This window comes from Haemaphysalis longicornis, unplaced genomic scaffold, assembly GCF_048455015.1.
Source record: "Haemaphysalis longicornis isolate Haplotype H1 unplaced genomic scaffold, Haemaphysalis longicornis Haplotype H1 scaffold_9, whole genome shotgun sequence".
Classification (NCBI taxonomy): Eukaryota; Metazoa; Arthropoda; class Arachnida; order Ixodida; family Ixodidae; genus Haemaphysalis; species Haemaphysalis longicornis.
The window spans coordinates 34,751,416-34,773,864 of NW_027526460.1; the positions used below are offsets into that span (position 1 = coordinate 34,751,416).

Sequence of the window (22,449 nt, forward strand, 5' to 3'; positions counted from 1 at the left end):
TTAACAAAAACCTTGGCAATGCAGATACTTATTGCACTGCATCTATTTCTGGCAGAAACACTATCTAAGCTACTGCAACACTGCCTCCACAAAAACTGCAAACCAACTGATACTACGGACAAGATTTTTGGTGCATGTGCTATGGAATGCTTGGTATTTCAGAGCACAGCTTCACCACCAATGCGAATTGAACGTGCACTTAGTGTCACTAGATTTCTGTTCCCGGCCACAGTGGTTGCTTTTCTGATGGGAGTGTAAACCAAAAACGCCCGTGTGTACGGGATTTCAGCGCACGTTAAAGATCTCCAGGCAGTCAAAAGTAATCCGGAGCCCTTCACTATGGCATGCTTCATTGCCCGTGCTGCGTCAGCGTGTTGAACCCTACAATCAGTAATCAATAGCGTTACTAGATAAGGTATCAGAGTACTGCCATTGAGGCACACAAGTCAGCAATGGCGGCCTTTTTGGTGTTAATCAGTGTTGTGAGATCGCCACATCTACAGCCTTCCGGTTAACTTCAACCCGGTTGTTTGTTAACAACGCAGCTGAAGATGCAGCAAAACGGCATCTTCGCACACAGTTTTGCTGCTGAAATGCTGCTACACGCGTTATCTTTGATTTGGAAGGGCGGCAGTCGCACACAGCCACAGAGTAGAGTGGACAAGTGAAGGCTACCACAGTTGACCGAGTAAAAACACATAAACAACAAAATGGACTGTCGCGGTGTGAACGAATGTCGCGTGATGTGAACTAACCCATGATCATGGCGGCGGCACGAAACTGTAGGAAAGAGGGCTGATACTTGAAACCTTATCTAGTGACACCACGTGCACTGAGTGTTGCTGCGGCAGGTGTCTGCTCTGGGGTCAGTTCCGATGGGAGACTTCACGTAGTAACACTTTTGAGAATTCAGTGGCGGCTGTGACAATGCCTGCACCACAGCGCTGTGGAAATTGCATTGACACTGCACCTTGGGGCAGAATTTGTACATTACTCCTACGATGTGTAAATTATTGATGCAGGTTATACGAGTTTCTTGCATTCTATGGCAAAGTGCAGTACAAGACAATTTTACCCAATAACATGCAGTCGCGAGACTGCAAAATGCTGCTTACAGAAGATGGTCCGTGCGGCTTGCTTAAGACTGTCGCTATCTTCCTGCCCTCACATCACTCACAGCACCAGGTCTGTTACCAGACTGCCTGTTACCAGACTTCCACTTGGTGCAGCAGGCTGCATTTGGTGCCGCAGCTGTTGCAGCAGCAAGTCCCTTGAAAGAGATGAGCTTGCACCAGCATCAGGCGATGTTAGATAAGCCTGCTTTTAGATTTTTATTCACAGCAAGAGAGCTCCACTTAAACTGAAAATTCAGTAGAGGTGATGGTCAAACCTGTTGCATATTATGGCAGGGTTCGCACAGGTCCTTGAAAGCCTTGGAAACCCTTGAATTTAGAAGTGTCAGAGTCAAGGCCTGGAAAGTCCTGGAATTTTTACATGGTCCTTGAAAACCCTTGATTTTTCCGGAGAAAATCAATGGCCCTGTCTTTTTACAAGAATTTAAAGTGTTTATTGTGGATTTTAGGTAAAGAAACATTGTAATAATCGAGTTTAAATGTATTGCGTAAAATTACAAGTTTGGTGGATTTTCATTGTTACAAGGCAACATTGGGAGCAGGCACTTGTCAATCCAATCCATGTCACAATACAAGCAAGTGAAAGCCAGCTTTTGTTGTTTAGCTTGCATCTTACATCTAGTCTGTGGACGCTTGCTCATTGCATGTTTGCTGTGCCTCATATGCTCCATCAGCGTTTGCTTTTACGTGCAACTTGTGGACGTGTACATTGTTCATCCTGCCTTGCAGCAACACCTGCGGATTTAATTTCAGCTGATACTCCTGCTGACAAAGCAGGAGATGCAGGAAACATTAACTAAGTTTTGAAATCAAACAGCCTCAGCAAACACAAAGGAAAAAGAAAAACCTCTAAATACCAGCCATAAGATAACAAATAAAGCCGGGGGAGCATTTACGAACCCTTCAGCACCTATCTAAATGTGCACTAATGTGCTTAAGCATCTTGCAATAAAAACTTTTGCATTGTGGTGGAAAAGTTATAAATAATTCCAGATAAAACATTAGATGGGGACCTTGAAAATGTGTTTTCTGGTCCTTGAAAGTCCTTGAAAACCCTTGAATTTTCGCTTTTGAAGCCTGCACGAACCCTGTATGGGTGTGACCCAGTGGGTGATGCCCCATCAGAGCTGTTGGCCATTAGGCTTTGTGGTGGACCATCTGGCAGCATCGTCAGAGTTCGCCAGCATCAGCAGACAGGCGTAAACTGTATTGGGGTTTTCGTTAATTTCACCGTAACCAACCTAATATTTCATTCTTTACATTCAATAATTCGTTGTGGTGGGGTTCTTTATAACGAGGTTCAACTGTCTTTGAAACCTCCAAATATTTTCGAGTTAAAAAACACAAATACCGCTGTATGATTTGATCGTGAATCGAATATTTTATTATTCACTTTGCCGTTTCAAAGTTGCAAACATTTGCGCAGCCCTAGTGATGGGGCTGCTGTTAAGATGGTGGGAACACTTCTCAGTGGTGTGCAAGGGCTTGTTAACAGCTTTGTTGGACTGCTGAGACTCGGAGAGTTGTAGACAGCCGCAACACCATCAACTAAGCTGCGAAATTTCCTGTGTTCTCCCGTGTCCTTCGGTGTGACCATGTCAGGACACCACGGGGTTTTTCACTTCGAACATCCTTTGTGCCTGTTTTTCCCAGGATCCACTCCACAGAGGCGGGAATACAGGTTTCCGAGGGACTTGCCGCAGACATCGCCGCACGAGCGGATCTTGAATCGGCTTCGCATTCCAGCAGACCTCTCAGCCTCTGAAGCCACTCTGCTGCCAGGCTCCGATCACGTGAGTGTTTAAAAATTTGCGAGCAGCCCCTGCGCGCGTGCGTGCGTGCGCGCGCGCGCACGCACGCACGCACACGCACACACACACACACACACTTGCCTTGGAGACCCTTTGCCATGGAGACCTCTCTCTCTCTCTCTTTATTTCTTTCTTGGCAGTCAGATATGTGACTTAGACACAGGATGCTCAGTGTTTACAAAAAACGTGCTATGGCCAACAAATGCTCTGCTTGCAAGTGGTGCATTTGTCCTTTTTCTCTGGATGTCCATTTCTAGCGGGTTTTTCTTTTTTTTTTTTAATTTTTATAAACGCTGCCTTGCACCAACTAGCTGAACAGCATGTTCTATTGATGTACACATTGCTGCTGAGGTGGGAAATTTAATCTTGGTGGCCACTGCCAGTTTTTTGCTTCCATGACCTATTGGTGTTCCGCGGTATGGTACAGAGCGCAATTTGTGTAGTGCCGAAAGTAAGAGGACATGAGCTCATTTTGATGCCTATTGTGTGCGCCTATTCCAACGTCACTGTACCGACAATACAGTTTTATGGACGATGCTTATGTTTGAACACAGAGGTTTTAGTACAGTTGAACCTCGATATAACGAACCTCGATTTAACGAAATTCGCGATATAACGAATTTTTTCAAGTTTTCTAACAAAATTTTGCTAAATGCATGTATTTTTGTCTCGATTTTACGAAGTAATTTTGTGCGGCGCTTTCGATTTAACGAAGTCACGGCAAGAAAGGAAGAACGAAATTCCGGTCGAGGCACGTTTTATTTTGCCTCTCAGGCCCTACATTGAAAAAATTCAGTACTCAAATTGACTCTTGAAGGCTAAAATGAAAGAAAAGCGGTGAAATCTACGGTTAACAACAATTAAAAGCGAAGAACGAAGCTGCACAAACCGCTAGCGGTCATAGACGGTTTAATAGTGCAGCCACTATTTTGACGTCTCCATCGTTGCCTACGCCAGCGCCCTCTATGCTTAGGCTACCGAAGCCTACTTCAAGCTTTTTTTTTCTACGCGTCATTGCTCACGGTGCTGCTGCGCTAGGTTGTGCTCGCTGATAACCAAATCAATATTTTGTTCGTGCATCGTTAGGTGAGTCTTGTAAGCAGCATGAGCACTCCAAGAGAAAGAAAAGTGTTCCGAACAAGACCCTGAGGAAGCTCGGTGAAACTGACAGCCACCGAAGTGTGATGGATGCCATCGATGTTCTGCGGAGGCACGCAGGTGCACACGAATGTTTAACTCTTTCGGGACCGCCGGAAAAAGTGATGAAAAAGGGAGGTCTCGGTAAAAAATTTTTATTACATCAAGCAAAGATACCATCCTGCTTTAGCATATACCAAAATGCAGCTAATTATATGTTCTTTGACATGCAATACCGTGTTTTACTTCAACACTGACGATAGCACCATGAAAAAATCAGAAAGTAAGAACTTCGCAAAAAAACTACTGAAGAAGATAGAAAAAAGCGTAAATCTAAGAATAATTAAAAAGAATAAAATTATTTCAGGATATACAAAATCTAACACAATGCTTTGTTTATTCATCACGAAAGTTTGATGCGGCTAGGTGTAACTGGTGTTTTGTTTTGTGTGTGATTTCTTTGGCACTAGGGCCATGGCTACGTCGTCGCCCAGGTACACGCCGGGCTCTCCGCTCGGCGAAAACTTTATCCGTTTCTGCGCTGGTGGCAGGAGATCACCACAATAGGTAGTTAACACCCTAGCGAACAGATATAAACTAGCCAGAACATATTTCGAGCGCACATACCTACTCCAGAGCCAATTGAAACCGAAACCAACACCCACCTTTGAGCGCGATTCATGTTCCAGGCTGATCGACACCCGAATCCTCACTTGAGCTGAAATCCGATCTCTAAAGTCGCATTTCGACTCTTCACTGCCACTCTCATCGTCAAAATCCACAGTAGAAGGCAAAGATATGCGAGACAAGACGACGCGGATCTCTTATCGCGCTCGCGCGTGAGTATGTTTACATTCGGAACCACCGCCCGTCAGAATAAAATATCTGATGCGTTGCCGCCTGGCGATAAAAAAAGAAACTTCACAAAAGAGAAAACTATAGTTTTCAAACTATCTCCTAGATGTCGCTAGGTGTTCCATCGAGCGAAAATTTTTATTCTGCAGGCTCGCGAAACCATCGATCATATGTGACCGATGGCCTATAGGAGCGGTCCCGAAAGAGTTAAGACCTTGTTAGCGCTGTCAGCATACGAGCGTCACGTAAAGCCCGCCCTGGTCAAGAAACGCCAAGCACTGCTTACGGACTTCTTCACTACGGCTTGAACATCGAGTGCTGGTGGCAATAAATTGCTCTCTTTGAACGTGGTCATCTTCGTTTCACCAGCGTTCATTAGACAGCTGCGGTGCGGAGAAATCAGTTTCGTAAGGGCTCAGTGGGCATAAAAGTAATTGCTTAATCGAATTTGGCCGGAAGATTTTTAATGTAAGCTTTCCGCTTTCCGGATCACGTAAGCGCTGCTCCACACAGTGAAGCGGTCCGCGTGTACTCCGCTCAACTCGCAATCATGGTTTTATCTCGAGTGTTGTGGTTGAATCACGCGCCCATACTGCGGAGCCCTTGTACATGAAAAAAGTATTTCGAAAGTTTCATAGCAGCCTTCCGCTGTTGGCCCGCCGCGCCTAAGCCTACCACTGAATGGACGAAAAGAGGCGTAACTTCGAACGAGCACCTCGGCGGGGTGAAGTTCACGGGACATGGACGCGGGTTCAATTGACTAACAGCGGCATTTAGTAGTGACCGAAATGAAAAAAGAAAAAGTGGAAACCTAGTCTGCTATCATATTTAATGAGGCGTTGCGGAAAAAGCACCGGTTTTACGATGACACATGAACTACCGTCGGCTATCCGAATTCCATTGCCCAAGTGTTGAAACTCTTAATTCACACAATTTTCGCGGCCAGTTTTAGTACAAATTTCGCTTTAATTGGAGAGGTAACTACATAGCAGTTGTTGCCTGGCGAGGGCCAAAGTGTTAAAACCCCAATAACTGGTTAAATGAACTGTAAAATCGAAACCTCGATTTTACGAAATTCTCGATTTAACGAAATTTGCGGCCCCAAGTACGACTTCGTTATATCGAGGTTTAACTGTAGTAGTGTGTAGATGAAAATGGTGGTGCTGAGTTGGTTTTGTGTAAAGGCTTTTCTCTTTTTATCTTTCTTCCCCCCCCCCCCCCCTCTTCTTGTTCTTACAGGTTTCCCTGAGTGGTTCGTCGTTGAAAGAACAGTCATCCTCCTCGTCATCGACAGAGTCCCTGGCATCAAACCCAGCGGTAAGGCTGCCATCTCCACTCCCCACCTCAAGATTATGCCCAGGGTGTCTAGCGACTGGGAAAGCTGCGAAAACAGGGGAAAGTCAGGGAATTTTGCGCCACCGGGAAAAGTGAGGCAATTGTCAGGGAATTTTTCGATCAAGTAGTACCAGTCAGGGAAAACCACTTCGGGGCCTGCCCACAGTTTCAGAATAGGGGAAACCAGTGTTGCGGGCCCCCAAGAAGTTACCGAACGCAACATGTTCACGCGCGACGAAATCGTGAACCGCGTGAAACGTTTTCTGGCTTTTCTGCAAGGGAAAACCACCCGCACGGTGCGTGCCGAGCGGCAGGCGCCGGCAACATGGCGGCTGCACCGGCCACGGAGTAGTGCGAAAGCTCCATCGACCGCTTCTAACCGCTCTTTAAAACGCTACTCAAGGCACAAACGTACTTGCTTGTGCAGGAAAGGAGCCACCGCAGACACGAAATCGTCGACGCAGCCGTGAAAATACCGCGCACGAATCGCGTGAACCGCACGACTCGCCGTGCGGTTCACGCCATAGAGTTAAGGTTCACGCAGCTCGCAGCTGGTTTTGGTTGCTGGTTGCACTTGCGCAGAGGGGCGATGTAGGTGGTGCCCAAATCGCACGCACAATGCGCTTTTTTTTTTTTTTTTTCCAGCGAATTTTAAAAGTCTGCTTTTTGAAAGCTAATCTTGAAAGAACTTCTTTCGTATGACATCAGGAGCCAGAATTATCTAATCAAAAAGGAACATGACGTGGTTTAGCGTGAACCGCGTGGGGCATTTTCTGCTCGCGAAAATGCGCCGCGCACGTCACAGACGCTCTGCCGCTGCCGCGGAACCAGGCGGAACCGCCTGCATGCTGCGCGCGGTGCTGCCGGCAGCGGAAACATGGCGGTGGCTTCAACTGCGAAATGGTGACAGGAGCTCGAGCGACCGCTTCTAAGCATTCTCTGCAATGCCACACAAGGCACGCACGGAGTTGCTTGTGAGGTAAAGGAGCTTATAATGTGGGCGAAAACGGTACTATAAAACATCATCCGCGCCGCTAGTGAAAGCGCCCATGCAATATCTGCCGGGGTGGTAAGCCTAAACATCTGTAGCGGGGCTATCCGGCTGTCTTGAGACCTTCGATACTTCCGCCATGAGGCGTGCGGCTCTCCATTGGCGCAAGTCGGCAGGCTTCTCCCACTGCCTCGCGCAGCGCGCGTCATTTTCTGAGCGAGGCAGAAGCTGCCGCGCGCGCGAATCGTCGACGTGGGCGTAAAAAAATCGCTCGCACAACGCCGACGCGCCCGAATCGCGTGCAAAAACGCACCATGCGGTTCACGTTGCATGTTGAGCCAGGACAATAAAAAAAAGCAAAAGGTGCTCGCTGAAGCACAACCTGAAGCTTCTATCCCGCAAGATGAAATAAACTCTCCGAAGCCGTAACAGAGGGCAAGCAAACCTCAAACTGAACAAGCAAACTGAATTTAATCAAAGTGCATTTTGAGAATTAGGGCACTTGCAACAAATGTGTTTTTCCTTGATAGAATGTGTTTTGTATATGCTTTTTATATGCTTCACCGACCATTTCCACAGAATGGCGCCTGTTGTATAGGTCAGGGAATTTCATTTCAAATGGTCATGGAAAACATGGAATAGTCAGGGAAATTGAATTAGGCAATTTGCTAGACACCCTGCGGCGCATCTCGGTTCTGTTCCCGTGGCATTTCAGAGCACAGCTTCACCAAGAGGCGGATGATGTGCTGTCAAAACAGAAGAGGCTCCAAAATTGTAGGCGTTCCAGCAATGGCATTGTGCAACAGTGGAACACAGGCTGTGCGGCAGCGAATGCCTACAGATTCTTGCCACTCTGTTTGCAGTTGGGCCTGTAGAAAAAGTGTGGAATTCATGATAGGTTAGGCAGCTTTCCTGCGAGGCCATTGCAGGATGCACAGTTACAGCATTGTTATGCTAGTTGGCTTTGTTCTTGTTTGCCTAAAAAGAGGCACAGTGTCTCGCTGATCTGCTTTTTGGCTTAGATTGATTGATAAACATAGGGCAAGCAGCGTTACAATATACAGTGTAGACCGCTTATAACGTATGTCGCGGGAGCCGCAAAAATCCGCATTATAAGCGGTACCGCACTATAACCAAAACACGCGCGAATTCAACCCCATCGCCACCTATCTCTCAAGTCAACCTATATTTATCATCACTCAAACGCGCAGCACTTAAAAACGAAGGCACGGCCTATATTTCGTATTATTTTTAACATCAGCCGTTGCTGCAGGGCAAAAGCGCAGTCTCACAAACGGCGAGCGCGGCTTTAACTTCCGTTGTGTTTGTTTTGAAAGACCATGGCTGCGTTTTTAGCGTCTATGAACAGATGCCGCAAGACGTGATAAGAACGCCAGCGGGATTTTTTTTTTTTTTTTTGCCCCACCTTGTGTTCACGATGCTGAAGGCGGCTGCTTATCAGCGCAACGTACTGGTGGTGGAAATCTTCGGCTTCGCGCGGCCCGAATGTTCGGAAAGGGAAAGAGCGGTGGCTTATCTGCAACAACGTTCTAAAGGGTGAACCGCGTGGTAGATTTGGTATCGCGAAAACGTGCAGTGCACGCCAGAGCGGATAAACTGGCGTGGTGTGGGCGGCGCGGTAAGAGGCGGCAACATGGCGTCGGCACTGGCCGTGAAGCGGTGCAGGCAGTTCCAGCAAGTTCCAGCGACCGCTTCTAACCGCTCACTGAAATGCCGCACGGGGCGCAAGAGAAGATGCTCATGCAAGAAAAGAGCTAATAATGTTGGCGAAAAGTGGAATATAAACTGCCATCCACGCTGCTTGTGAAAGCGCCCATCAAAAAATAACGCGGTGGTAAGCCTAAACATCTCTGGCGCGGCTTGCCGGCTCGGAGCGCTTCGAATCTCCCGCCATTAGGTACGCGTCTCCACATTGGTGCAAGTCGTCAGGCTCCTCCCACTGCCACGCGAAGAAGCCACCGCGAGCGCGGAATCGTCGATACGAGCACGAAAAAAAAAAAAAAAAAAAATGACGCGCAACGCCGATGTGCACGATTGTGCGCGAAAACGGGCCATGCGGTTCACGGCTAATAAAATCAACTTGCCGCGCGCGGTGGGGAGTCTGTCGCTATCTTCCGAGGTGTATCAAGCAAGGTCAGTTGTGGTTATCAGGTACGCGCGAACTAAAGGGTGCCTATTTTTTTTTTCTTTGGGTGTCTACGTTAGAGGAGGGCAAGGGGTGCACGCTGCGTCAGATGGCCGATTTCATCCTTTCTTTTTTCTTTTGCTACCCTAAAACGATGCCTCAGCTGCGCCGGTCAATCAGCAGACCCGCCGAAAAACCGCACTATAAACGGTATTGTGCTTCGGCCAACCGCATCTTAAGCGGTATGCTTATGCATTGAGTTCTATGGGAGGCAAACCGGTGGTCGCAAAAACCCGCGTTATATCCGGTCCCGCACTATAAGCGGTTACGTTATAAATGGTCTACACTGTACCTTATGACTATATTCTGCCTTACAACCACACTCAAAATTTGAATGTTACATTCTGAATCCCTGCATACTTTAATGCTGGCCTTTAGGCTGTTCCGCTAGCCACCCAGCTCGGAAAGAAGTTTTCTGGTGTGCAGTGGAAAGAGGTGGTCGCTCAGGGCATTCCTTATACAGGGTTCGCACAGGTTCTTGAAAACCTTGAAAACCCTTGAATTTTGAAGTGCCAATTTCGAGGCCTTGAAAGTCCTGGAATTTTTTAATGGTCCTTGAAAACCCCTGATTTTCCTGGAGAGAATCAATGGCCCCATCTTTTCACAAGAATGTAAAGTGTTTGTCGTGGATTTTAGATGTTAAAAAAATGTAAAGAAACATTGTAACAATCAAGTTTCAGTGTATTGCGTGAAATTGCAACAAGTTTGGTGGATTTTCATTATTACAAGGCAACATTGCGAGCAGGCACTTCTCAATCCAATCCATGTCAGCATACAGTCCAGTGAAAGCCGGCTTGTGTTCTCTATCTTGCGTCTTCCATCTATCCTGTGGACGCTTGCTCATTGCATGTTTGCTGTGCCTCATATGCTCCATCTGTGTTTGTGTTTATGTGCAAATGGTGGGCATGTACATAGTTTGACCTGCGTTGCAGCAACAGTCGCTGATTTAATTTCAGCTGATGCCCTTGCTGACAAAGGAGGAGACGCAGGCAGCATTAATGAAGTTTTGAAATCAAACAGCCTGACCAAAACAGCAAGAAAAAAGGAAAACCGCTAAACAACCATGACATAAAAAAGCCGGGGGAGCATTCACGAACCCGTTAGCGCCTATCTAAATGTCCATTAATGTGCTTAGGTATTGTGGAATTAAAAACTTTTGCATTGTGTTGAAAAAGTTATAAATAATCCCAGATAAAGCATTAGATGAGGACCTTGAAAACGTGTTTTGTGGTCCTTGAAAACCCTTGAATATTTGCTTTTGAAGCCTGTACGAACCCTGCTTAAACGTTTCCTTTATCTCTTCAGCTTCTGATAAAGACGTGTGGGGCTTTCGCTTTGGCTCCAATCAGTTGATCCCCATCATAGGCCTGCACGTTGCAATCACGTGCATGTTGACGCCCATGTGCAGCGGCATAGGGAGAAGCTGGCAGTCTCAGTGAGGCATCCCAAGCGACTAGCTGACTGCAGTGGGATCTCGTTAAACAGTAACCGCATAAGCCGTAGTTTCTTTTTTATGTAGTTATGCCGAATCCCCGTCTCGGTTTCTTTTTAACCCAATGCATTCGTATAAACGGCAGTGCCGGTTAGTGCGCACTTCCTTCGCGTCCCCGTTAGGTACGGTTCAACGAGGTTACACTATACTTCACAGCACTTGAAAAGACAATCTTTAGGGTTATTTTATTTATTGTTAGTCTCTTCTGGTCCTCTTTCTATATTACTTTTTTATGCCCCGTTGGTTTCATTCTGCAGTGTTTTTCTTGGCCTTGTTTTGTGCCCCCCCCCCTTTTTGTTCACTTTGAAGATGTGCACAAAATATGTGCACTTTTTGATGACACCACTCAAGCTTTTTTGTTCTTTTTCCCTGACAAAAGGATGCCCCAAATGTTGAAGTTCCTTCTAATCAGTAGCCCCTGCTTTCTCCGATCGTGCAGGCAGTGCAGGGGTGCTGTTTAATAGCTATTAACGGCTACCTGTGGCACGCACCCACCTTCAGTAAACTTTTTTTTTTTTTTTTTTTTTTCCACTCAGCTTTTGTTGGTTTTTTGCCCCCTGTTGCAGCTTGACAACAAGGAGAATGTCTGCCGGATCGGCAAGCCACGGAAGGTTCAGCATCAAGCAAAGAAGCAGCTTGTGTCAAGGAACACCTAACTCTCCTTTTGCTTCGCGTGCCATGCAAGTGATTGGGCACCCTACCACCCCTCCCCCCCTTTTTTTTTAGTTTTAAATCTGACCTGCACAGCAGTTGCTGGCAATTTTTGATGTGAATACCTACAATATTTTTTTCTTTTTCTGTGAATTGACAGTGGCACATATCTTCCCACTATGGATAAAATGGGCCACACAACAGCAAGCCACGGAGCAACTTGTAATGAGGATGACTCATGTATAATGCAAGTTATTGCTTACCTTTCTTTTTTTTTTCCCCTTTCACCTTTGACCTGCACAGCAACTGCTGGTGCTTTTTTTTAACATGTATGCGCTGCAACACTTTTTAGTAAATTGACCACACCCAGTATCATTCCAAGCTAGACCGTGTGAATAAAATATGCTGCTTAGTTTACAGGTCAATTACCGGTCTTTTTTTATTTTTAATTTCAGTGTGCTACAGGGCTTTTATATTACATTTTGTGAATTGATGGTGGGTTTTGTCCTCAATATTATGACTGTATGAATAAAATTTTCCTCTTTTCATTGGATTAAATTGCCCCTTGTTAAGGTCATAACACAATTTTTGAAGCCTTGCTTGTATTGTGGTGCATTACGCTTTTTACCCATTATTTGCAACATTTGTGTGTGCAGACATTACTTTAAATGTATCAACGAGACAATTAAGTTGAATTCTTTCATATTCCATTTTATTACTGCAAAGTGTAACTGCGACACTTTATTAAGGATGGGTATGTCATTTGCACATATTACTGTATAGAGGGCTCCCTGTAACGACCTGACCAATAAATCAGTGTCTTGCAGATTGTCATTTTCTCTTTGCTTCTCTTCGCCCTTCTCAGGGTTTTGTTTATGTTGAGGCTGCTAGTGGCTGCACTCATCAGATATGCCAATTTCTTGGCACTTCTTGCAGTCTCCTGATGGCTTTACATTCCTAAAAATTGCTTGAACCATGGTAGGTCAAAGTTTCATACTACATTCCTAACAGAGATAAACTTGTTCCAATTGGCTATAAAGATTTCCAGCTATATATCCTGCTGGAATGTGCAATACCAGTCTAGCGTAACGTTTTATTCTAGCTGAAAATTCAAGAGCCCCATATTTTCATGCTGAAAATAGATGGCAAAAAAGGACTCATTTTAGCTGGAAAACTGCCCCAATGGCTAGTCTGCTGGAAGGGTTAAATTTGAGCTTTAATATCTGCATAAAATTTACTTCAGCCCCGCTTAGAACACTTTGAAATGGTATATGTATTCAAGCGTTTCGTATAAAAAAAAGAATTGGCACGAGAAAAAGTGTATTTAGCAAACTGATGTAGCAGTAGTTATTTGCCCGAATTTTGGCAATAATTAGAATGTGTGTGTGAATACTTGGCTTGTATTACCGTGATAAATTAAAATATGAACAATGGCCCATGTTGTTTTCTGTACATGCTGCACCCCCTGGCGACAGGCTGTGTATGCACAGCAAGTATAAGGTTGGCAAAGCCCTCTGGCACCTTATTATTACTGCGCAGGCACAGCCCCTTGCTTAGAATGCAGATCATATACTAAAAACCACGTGCACTGTTCGTGTCTCAGTTCATCACGATTGGCCTTCCTGGTGCATTGCTAAAAGCTTTCTAGGTGCTGCTCAAGATAAGAGCAGCAGATAGGTTCACAACCTTCTATTGTGCACCAAAAGGCAGGTAAGTGAGACCTAAGAAATGAAATGATGCCGTAGCACTGGGAGGGAGGGAAACGAAGTGGCCGGGCATTAATTCAAATTGATTTTGCTTTGGTGAAAAAATTCTGGACAATTTTATGCGAATATCAAGGTGCACTGCAAAACCGTTTTGCACATGCAACACAATTGCTCAGCAAGTTGCCATAATTTTGCGCCTCCTTTTACTGCGAAGCAGGTTATGTATATCCCCCCTTTTTTTCATTCCAGTGAATCTGCTTTACTCGGTGCCGCTCCAGGGCTTCTCCTAGCCCCTGCCGACTTCTCTTTCACAACTGCTATTCCCCTCGCCACCACCTATGCCTTGTTCACAATTTGTGCAATGGACTGGCACATGATTGTGGAGAATCAACAGAAGTGCGAATCTCCACTGCCATTGCCGCCTCAAATTCCACCTTGACACATGATTGTGGAGAATCAACAGAAGCGCGAATCTCCGCTGCCATTGCCGCCTCAAATTCCACCTCGCCGAGTAGCTGTGAATCCCTTCCAGTTGAAGAGCAACTTGTTTGGTTGGAATGCTGCCATGAGCCCATAATTCAGCTTGAAAAGCTTTTCGACAGTATATTTCACACCTAAGTATGCGCCCACCACAAGTTGCCATTACGCGTGCACCAATTGGGGTGGAAGGAGAGGGCATGCACGCACACCTGCGCTTCACGCCACTACCGATGACATGCCCATCGTGCTGGTGGGAGATTTAAACATGGAAATCTCATGGCTCAATACACCCTGTCAGCTGTCCGTAATCGAGATGTTTCGGTCTGGGTCGGTGTGTTACACAGTAAGAGGCCTATGGCGCGGGAAGGGAAACGGACCTGTGTTTGTCCGCTAGAGTAAAGTTCGAGGTCTTCCAGGTTTTATCTTGCTATGTTAGAGACACATGCCAATCACTCTAAGGAAGAAAAGCGCGAATTGAAGAAATGTCCTCCTGAACATAAGCGCAAATGGGTGCGAAAACAATGGAATGCCACTGTTGCCGCCTCAAGTTCCAGCTCGTTGAGTAGCTGCGAATCCCTCCCTCCCAGAGGAACAGCAACTTACCCGATTGGAACGCCGGCGTGAGCCAATATTGCTTGTTCAGCTTAAAGGGCTTTCAGAGCGGCATTTTCTCACTTATTAGCACATTCACATAACCCGTTGCCACGTGCACGGGTTGTGGGTGGAGGGAGCGGGAGGGGGCATGCATGTGCATGCTCTTACATATGACATGTTAGTTATGCTGGCCGGAGGTTCAAAAGTGGACGTCAAACGACCCAATGCAACCTGTGGGCGAAAGTGACATTCTGACCAGCCGGGCGCTTGGTCCGCCAGCCAGCCACGCAGTTGGGGAAGTGTAGAAGCCTCGCAGTAATGGTCGTGCTCTTCTCACTTTCACTTTTAAATTTGCCAATTTTTGCTGGCCATTTGCAGCATGTGCATGTGTACTTTAGATGCAATATACTGCATCTTGCAGTCTTTTTAGGCAGAGTATACGGGAATAGGGTTTTCAGGAGGTCAAAATTTTCCCTGCAGATAGTAAGGAAAAGTGTATAGCAGTGTGAACAGTGGCATATGCGGCGGCTGCCCTTTCAAAAAGGGCAGCAAGAAATTTTGAAAGGAGAAAAAAGTTAAAAGAAACAAGGAGAAAAGCCAAAGAATCAATTCAAAATTAAAAGTAAAAAAACTTTGGTGTATCGTGTGCTTTCAGCATACGCAACAAAACCTTCAAGAGTGGTTTGTTCCTTTTTGGAAGGGAACATTGCAAACTGGCTAGTGGTGAGAGCAAATACTAAAGCCGAATGTAGTAGGTCTCGTGGGGTTTAGTTATGGGCAGTTATGTAATGGTAGACACCCTAGTAATGGTGAGCAGTGACTTGCCATAGTGGCTCAGTGGCTAATTCCAGGGATGTGGGACTGATCCTGGCCGTGACTGCTGCTTTTCAGAGGGAGGCGAAATGCGAAAGTGCCCGCATGTCGAGATTTTAAGGAGACCCCCACGTGGTCAAAATTAATCTGAAGCCTCCCACTACGGCACGCCTCAGAGTCAGGTGTAGCTTCAGTACGTTGAGCACCATAATTAGAAATTAACGATAGGCGGCATTGGTGACCTGGTACACCAGCAAGTGTAGATGTAGATCATCGGTAAGGAAACAAAAACAAGCAAAACAAAGCTGCCCAATTTGGCTACTCATAGCCACATCGGGCTATTAAAAAAAACTCAAAATGACGCCACAAAATCACAAAGGATGTGTAGTCCTACAACCTCAACCAATTAACCCAAAGAAATACTGAAAGTGCTTAAAGGCTAAGTGCACTCAAATTTCACCTCGGCCAAATTTACTTTGAACGTACAGTACGTACCACCAAACTGACTGGGACATGACTGATAGCCCCATGAAATGCATCGCTAATTCGTTAGAAACATTTAAAATAGCTCGGTCGCAGCCGATGCTGCATGTGCCAGCGGATCGTGCAAACAGCCATAAAGTGGAAGTGACATTGCAGTCGGCTGGGTGCCTCTTCCTAACAGCCAGCCAGAAGAACCGGTAAAGCTCCACTGCGCGTGCTTCTCCTAAGACCGCTGCAAGGGTGAAGCGTTGTGTGCAGGTTTGCTGCAGCCGCTCACTTGCTGGCTGGAAAGTCGCTTCAGCCTCGCTGTTCTCAATTTTGGTTTCAAAACCTCTGATTTTTGCTGGTTGTTTGTGCCATGGATACGCATATTTAAGCTGTCATATTTTGTATCTTGCAGTCTTTTTATGCAGAATATACAGTAACGTTTTCAAGAGGTTGAAATGTTGAGTGCAGTTGGCCTTTAAGGCTGCTTTCATGGTCTGAATGTGAAAGCATTATGGCAATTGGTACATTGGCTGTGGGCTTCCGATGGCAGCTGTCATCTTCACTAGCCAATCTCCTCGAGTGGGTATGTAGGTGTGGAATAAGAGGACCAAGGGCCGAGATGTCCCGGTGATTCGATGGTGCTTCTATTTACAAAGATGGTGACTGATGACGATGAAGCAGCTCGAGCGAAAGCTGCTCACGCGACTACGGGCACCGATGATGGTGATCACATCGGTGCAGCAATAATGACACCTATAATGTTTCTACAGTAGGCATTTACACGGACTCAACGACGGCGATACGTGATCTATGTCGCGTTGCGCGTAGCACCAGCATGTCGGCACGTATTCACGCGATCCTGGACACATACCCATGCCCTGTGCGTGTATTGTGGGTTCGCCGGGACATGCTTCCTGCCCACATAGCGGCGGATCGCGCCTGTCGCCGTATAGACCTACAAAGGCCGCTGCCACTTCTTCCGGTGTCCACCCGAGAAGAACTGCTGGTGGAAAAGGAGAACCTCCGCCGCGCCACGCGTGCTTTACTTCCACCGCGTGGAACCGACCTCCCCAGTGGGCTCGCTCGCTGGGAGGAGGTCCTGCTGCCGAGGCTTCGAGTTGGGGTGGCATTATCCCCAGCAGTGACCCACGCTTGGCCTGCCCGCTATCACGCACCGTTTGCGGACACCTGTCCCTTTTGTACGGTCCCTGCGTCTGAAGCCGACACGAGCCACCTTCTATGGACCTGCCCTGCCCTTCAAACCTCTCGCCTGCAACACCTCCGGGGCACAGGGCTCCATCCTGGGAGACCCCCTGATCTACAGCGGTGGATATGGGGCCTCAGTACCGGTCTCTGTTGACGTTTCTGCGTGAAACCAATGTAATGTTGTATATATGACTGTTATGCCGTAAGGCAAACTCTCGAAAAAAAAAAAAAAGTAGGCATTTGGGCAATGTATGTTAGCATTGCAGCCAGATGGGAATTTGTGAATACGCATGATTCCTTCAAATAAATACGCATGATTCCTTCAAAGAAGCAGGGTTTGCAAAGCAAAGCAGCAGCTTCTAGAAGGCAGCCACAGCTCACTTCTAAGAATGTGTTGTTAGTGATAATGGAGGAGGAGAAACTTATTTTAAAGAAATGCTCTAGGTGCGATTTGTGCTAATGAAAAGAACTTCTGCTCTCACTTTGGCTTCTCACTATCACGGCTAAAAAGTGAACCACCCTGGTACTAAAGGGTATCCAACAGAACATTTAGGATCAGATGCAAATTGATGTTTGTATTTTAAGTTGTTACTAAGGGTCGAAGGCTACAGCAGAGGTCAGGTCAGGTAAACTTTAATGCCAAGTGCTGTGTATAAAGGGCTGATTTCTAACAGAGTGGTGCCTGTTACATGCAGAACAGTCCATAATTACAGTTTTTTAGATATACGAGGCAGGAAGAATTTGGACTCTGCAGTGTTTATTGCAACTTTGAATGCCAAACTCAACTGGAAGACAGTGTCAATAAGAGAAGGCTGCAGACAAACGAACACCAAAAGGCTGACAAACGCATTGGTAGTGGAAGCGTGTGAAGAAAATCAAAAGGAAAATGTGGACAACCCAGCCCCACAGGAAAGCAATATAAACCGGAAAAGAAAGGAAACGCAACAGTGCAATGAAAAAGAAGACTCGTACCACCTGAACAAATAAACACAAAAAACACACGAAACAGAAAACAAAACAAAGGTTAGGTGTAAAAAAAGTGTGCAGCAAATGAATGAAAAAAGAAAAAAAAAACAGTGTCACCACAGGCCTAGAGTTCGTTCTCGAGCCCTCTCACAACTGGCCGCAGTTGCTGACGGTGATCTTCTTGGATGTCTTGCCCGACTCCGAGCCGTAGGCCTCGACCCTCCTAACGACGTCCATGCCCTCGACGACGCTGCCGAACACCACGTGCTTGCCGTCCAGCCAGCTCGTCTTGGCCGTGGTGAGAAAGAACTGAGAGCCGTTAGTGTTGGGGCCAGCGTTCGCCATGGAGAGGATGCCCGGGCCCGTGTGCTTGAGCTGGAAGTTTTCATCCTGGAACTTGTTCCCGTAGATGGACTTTCCTCCGGTGCCGTTGTGGTTGGTGAAGTCGCCGCCCTGGCACATGAAGTTGGGGATGACTCGGTGGAAGGTTGAGCCTTTGTAGCCGAATCCCATCTCGCCGGTGCAGAGGGCCCGGAAGTTCTCGGCTGTCTTGGGCACCACGTCGGCGCGTAGGTTCATGATGATGCGCCCCAGCGGCTCGCCGCCGGCCTCGATGTCGAAGAAGACCTTTGGGTTGCTCATCGCTGCGCCCGGTCTAGCAAGCCTACCTCGCTGTTGGGATGACTCGCTGCGCTCTCCGAGGCGGCGGGATACGGTGACGTGGACAACCGCGTTCGATGGCTGCTGCTCGTTCTCTGCGCACTAGCCGAACCCGAAGTGCGAGGGGTCGTGGTGGAAGAAGACAGACGTAGACGCTGAGAACAAGGAGGATTTGCAAGCACGTGCAGCAGCCGCGGGAAATAGTCAAACCCGCGCAACAAAAAGACATAAAAAAGATAACGATGCCCCACGTTGCCAGAAGAATTTTTTTGCCAGGTGAACACGGCCAGTGCGTTCACAAACTGTTCAGGTGTTTATTGCAAAACAACATAAATCAAAGGCTAAGATACTCAAGAACTTGTGTCATTAATGCTACTGTGAAGGTTAATTATATTTGCACTTGTGCAGAAGCAAAACTGGGGTGTACCGCGCCTACAGTTTCAGTTTCGGTATCGTTTTCAGGTGTACCCGGTGAATTTTTCTGTGGTCGAAATTTACATTGGCGGCCGCTGTTAGTGCTGTTATTCCTTGCCTGTAGGATCTTTTACAGCAAGAAAGAGATTGATATCGCATAAACACAATCTGAAGTTCGCAAACTGTGCCACTCCAATGAAATGAAAGGCGCCGGTGCACCACGCTAATTGCTAAAATAGAGCAGTGAAACTCGTTTCGTCCATGTGGCTACTGTAGAATACGGCACAGAGCGGCCATGGCTGTTGTTTGGGCGCATGTGTATGCGCGTGCGTGCGCGCACGCTCGAAATAACAAACTAAACCCAGTTCTACCCAGAGTGAAATTGCTGAAACGGCGGAGCTGTGGGCAGTCTTTATGGAGATTCCGTTAATAAAGCTTTAGCTTCGTCCTTATGCGTAATGTACCGGTCAGTGTCGTCTCAGCGGCAAATTGTCATTTGTTTGCGGATAGTTTTGGTAAAACAACAGTTACAGCCGTTTTCTGCAGCCATGCTCTCTTCATAGATGGCCATATACAGCAGACAGTAATTGTACCCGCCGCGGTGGCTCAGTGGCTAAGGCGTTGCGCTGCTGAGCACAAGGTCGCGGGTTCGATTCCCGGCCGCTTTTCTGATGGAGGCGAAAAGCAAGAGCGCCCGTGTGTACGAGATTTCGGTGCACGTTAAAGATCCCCGGCTGGTCAAAATTAATCCGGAGCCCTCCACTACGGCGCGCCTCATCGCCTTCGTTGCGTCGGCGCGTTAAAACCCTACAATCAATCAGCAGACAGTAATTGTAACGCTTACAACTTCGTAGTGAACTAATTATGACAAGTGAATGAAACTCGGCTTAATGGCAATTGTCATACAATTTGTTTCGGAATACTTTCGATAACGCAAGAGTTTTCTGTAATCCTACTCCCTTTGGAGATGCTTCACTGCGCAACAGAAAATGTGGGAAAGCCTGCTTACACATTCCAAGCTTACAGCGATTCCTTCACCTTTGAACACAAATGCCTTGCTAGGGAGACATCTTCTCAGGGGCTATACAAGCCGTCTTATGTCAAAATATAGAGGTCCCAAGTATTTTATTTTTATGATTTTTTTTCTATACTGGGAACCGGTTTTTGCGCGGCGGAGAAACCTGCTCCAGAGAGAGCATGACACGACACCAGCAAAGACTGTCGTCTGGGCCAGCCCTTGAACAGCGCCGCTGTTAAATCAATTACCAGCTTCTTCGGTCGATTTCGCATGTTCTTCCGTACGTGAACTGTTGAGGGACCTCGAGGACAAGGAGGCATCGAAGTAGCGGGAATTTTGAGAGTTTCCGGCATACCGTCTCCACTCTGGCTTGTTGTCGATTGTGCACGTCTGACTCTTGGTTCTTGGATATACGACGGCATTATGATAATGCAGTTTATGAACTCGCGCCTGAAAATTGATTAATTGCTCATCTTTTCCTTTGTGAATTTCATATTAATTACTGTCATTACCTTTAATTACTAGCGTCAAGCACCAACAATTTGCATTAGAAATGTGTGCGTTCTTTACATCTGCAATGAATTAATTTTACCCCTCAAACATGCAGTTTGTACCGCGAGAAAAAAATACAAGCAACAGCGCAGAAAAGAGTTACGATAGAGGCGACAGAATCGTGCCACAAAAGAATTGTTGAAACTGCCGAGCATTTAAAATAGCTAGCGAGGTTTTTTTTTTTTTTTTTTTTTTTTTCACGTTCTCCCGCGGACCACATTCGCTGTGACTTTTCTGATGGAGGCGAAAAGCAAAAACTCCCGAGTGTACGAGATTTCGGCACACGTTAAAGATCCCCAGATGGTCAGAATTAATCCGGAGCCCATCGGAGCCCCCCACTATACGGCGCGCCTCATCGCCTGCGTCACGTCGTAGCGCTAAACCTTCAATCAGTCAACATTCGCTGTGCCCAAGCTTCCGTTCTCCGCTCGGTTTGGTTCGGAGCAGGTCGTGGTTTCGCTGATCTGCTCGACTGATAGACGCTCCGCTGACTCACTGCCTTCGCAACGCGCTGGTCTTCGTTTTGTGGCAATGATACTGTCCCCTAATCGTGCTGTGCATTTTCTTTTCTTGGGGGAGGGGCTGCGTAAGTGTATTAAAAGTATATCATCTGCCCTGTGGAATAACGCCGTTTGCCTTCTGCAACGAGCCACTAAGACGTAAGTCACCAATTTATTTAATTCTCGAGAGCGCGGTAAGCGATCGCTTTCATTCGTTCCCGCCTGAACTTTCGCTGTGTTTTAGAGGGGTTGTCGCGCTTGAGTTCTACGTACTGTTGGTCCTCATATTTTTCGTGTGGCGCCAGTTCTACCGATCACATGGAGCCCAGTTCTTTAACACGGCGCAAAGCGACACGCGCTGCCCCCTGTCATTTTGCTTGGGACATTGCGCCCTGCTGCTGGTGCTCCGGAGTACCATTTTGCCTGCTTTCCGCCCCTCGAAGTGAAGGCCCCAACCCCAGAACACATCCATTTGCATGGCGCTACCCCGTCGCTTCAGAACGTCGCGGCCCGTTGTTTTAGAGAATTGGGCCCGAGCTCTTTCTCTTTTGAACAAGCTACCATGCTAGCACTACAATTCTACAGTCGTGGTGAATTATGGGTAAAATCGCACCTTGCCGTCCCTCCGAGCAGACGGCCGGCTCAGTCAACGATGTGAGGGGTGGTGTTCATCGCTTGGCCGCCCCGATGTTGCCACCGCCGTCAGCAGCCGCGCTCCGAATGCAGCGATGCACTCGGATCAACCTGATTACGTGTGAGCATGCCAAGCAATGCTGACTCTATCTTTCTAGTGACACTAATGCCGACAAGGCACGCCACGAGAATAAAATTGGGTTGTGCCGACTTGGTCCCTTTGAGCTGCGCGAAAAATAACTGCTCTACAACGTGGAGCTGTGGCCGCGCGTCGTTGACGTTTACCTGGTCGTGTTTGTGGAATAATTACTCTCTCCCGCGAAGAAATAAATAGTCGGAAGTGACTGCAGACGGCCACTGTGCAGGACCGTGCAGGCGGCAAAACGGATATGACGGCCATCCAAATGGATGTTGTGTAAGGATCGAGTTTGAGCTGTGTTAGCCAAACGCGCTTGTTACCTCAGAGTATTTGTCGTTGTACTTATTAATTGCACGATTTAGTTTCTCACGAATTGCTTAGTTTCTCTATGCCTTGTAAGGGTGGCATGGACCTCGTCAGGCATTTCTTTTCCTTTGGCCTTGTAACCCGAGACAATACTTGTGTAAAAGTTGTCTCGAATAAATGCAAACAACAACAACAAAAAATGCCGATATTGGCGGACATCATAAGAAGCGACAGGTAGCCTATGCCGCCACGATAGAAGCGAGCAAATGTGACCACCGAGGTCATGGGTAGGACCCAAAGCATGCTTGGCGCGGTGTGCGAAGTGCCGGGGAGAAACGCAGTGGGGTGGGATTCTAAAGCTGGAGGAAGGCGTGCGCATC

General features: G+C 47.0%; 1 protein-coding gene and 1 pseudogene across 1 annotated transcript in view; one reads left to right on the forward strand and one right to left on the reverse strand.

Moving 5' to 3' along the window:
- The window catches only part of LOC144153610 (kinesin-like protein KIF11), a 46,797-nt gene extending 34,360 nt beyond the window's left edge, over nucleotides 1-12,437 (forward strand). The window contains exons 22-24 of the mRNA XM_077685259.1: nucleotides 2,787-2,926; nucleotides 6,176-6,253; nucleotides 11,527-12,437. Coding sequence (XP_077541385.1) covers nucleotides 2,787-2,926; nucleotides 6,176-6,253; nucleotides 11,527-11,616 — 308 coding nt within the window. The 3' untranslated portion in view covers nucleotides 11,617-12,437. The remainder of the gene's footprint in view (nucleotides 1-2,786; nucleotides 2,927-6,175; nucleotides 6,254-11,526) is intronic.
- A 5,184-nt stretch (nucleotides 12,438-17,621) lies between these two features.
- LOC144153827 (peptidyl-prolyl cis-trans isomerase pseudogene) lies at nucleotides 17,622-18,745 on the reverse strand (annotated as a pseudogene).
- Between the last annotated feature and the right edge of the window lie 3,704 nt (nucleotides 18,746-22,449).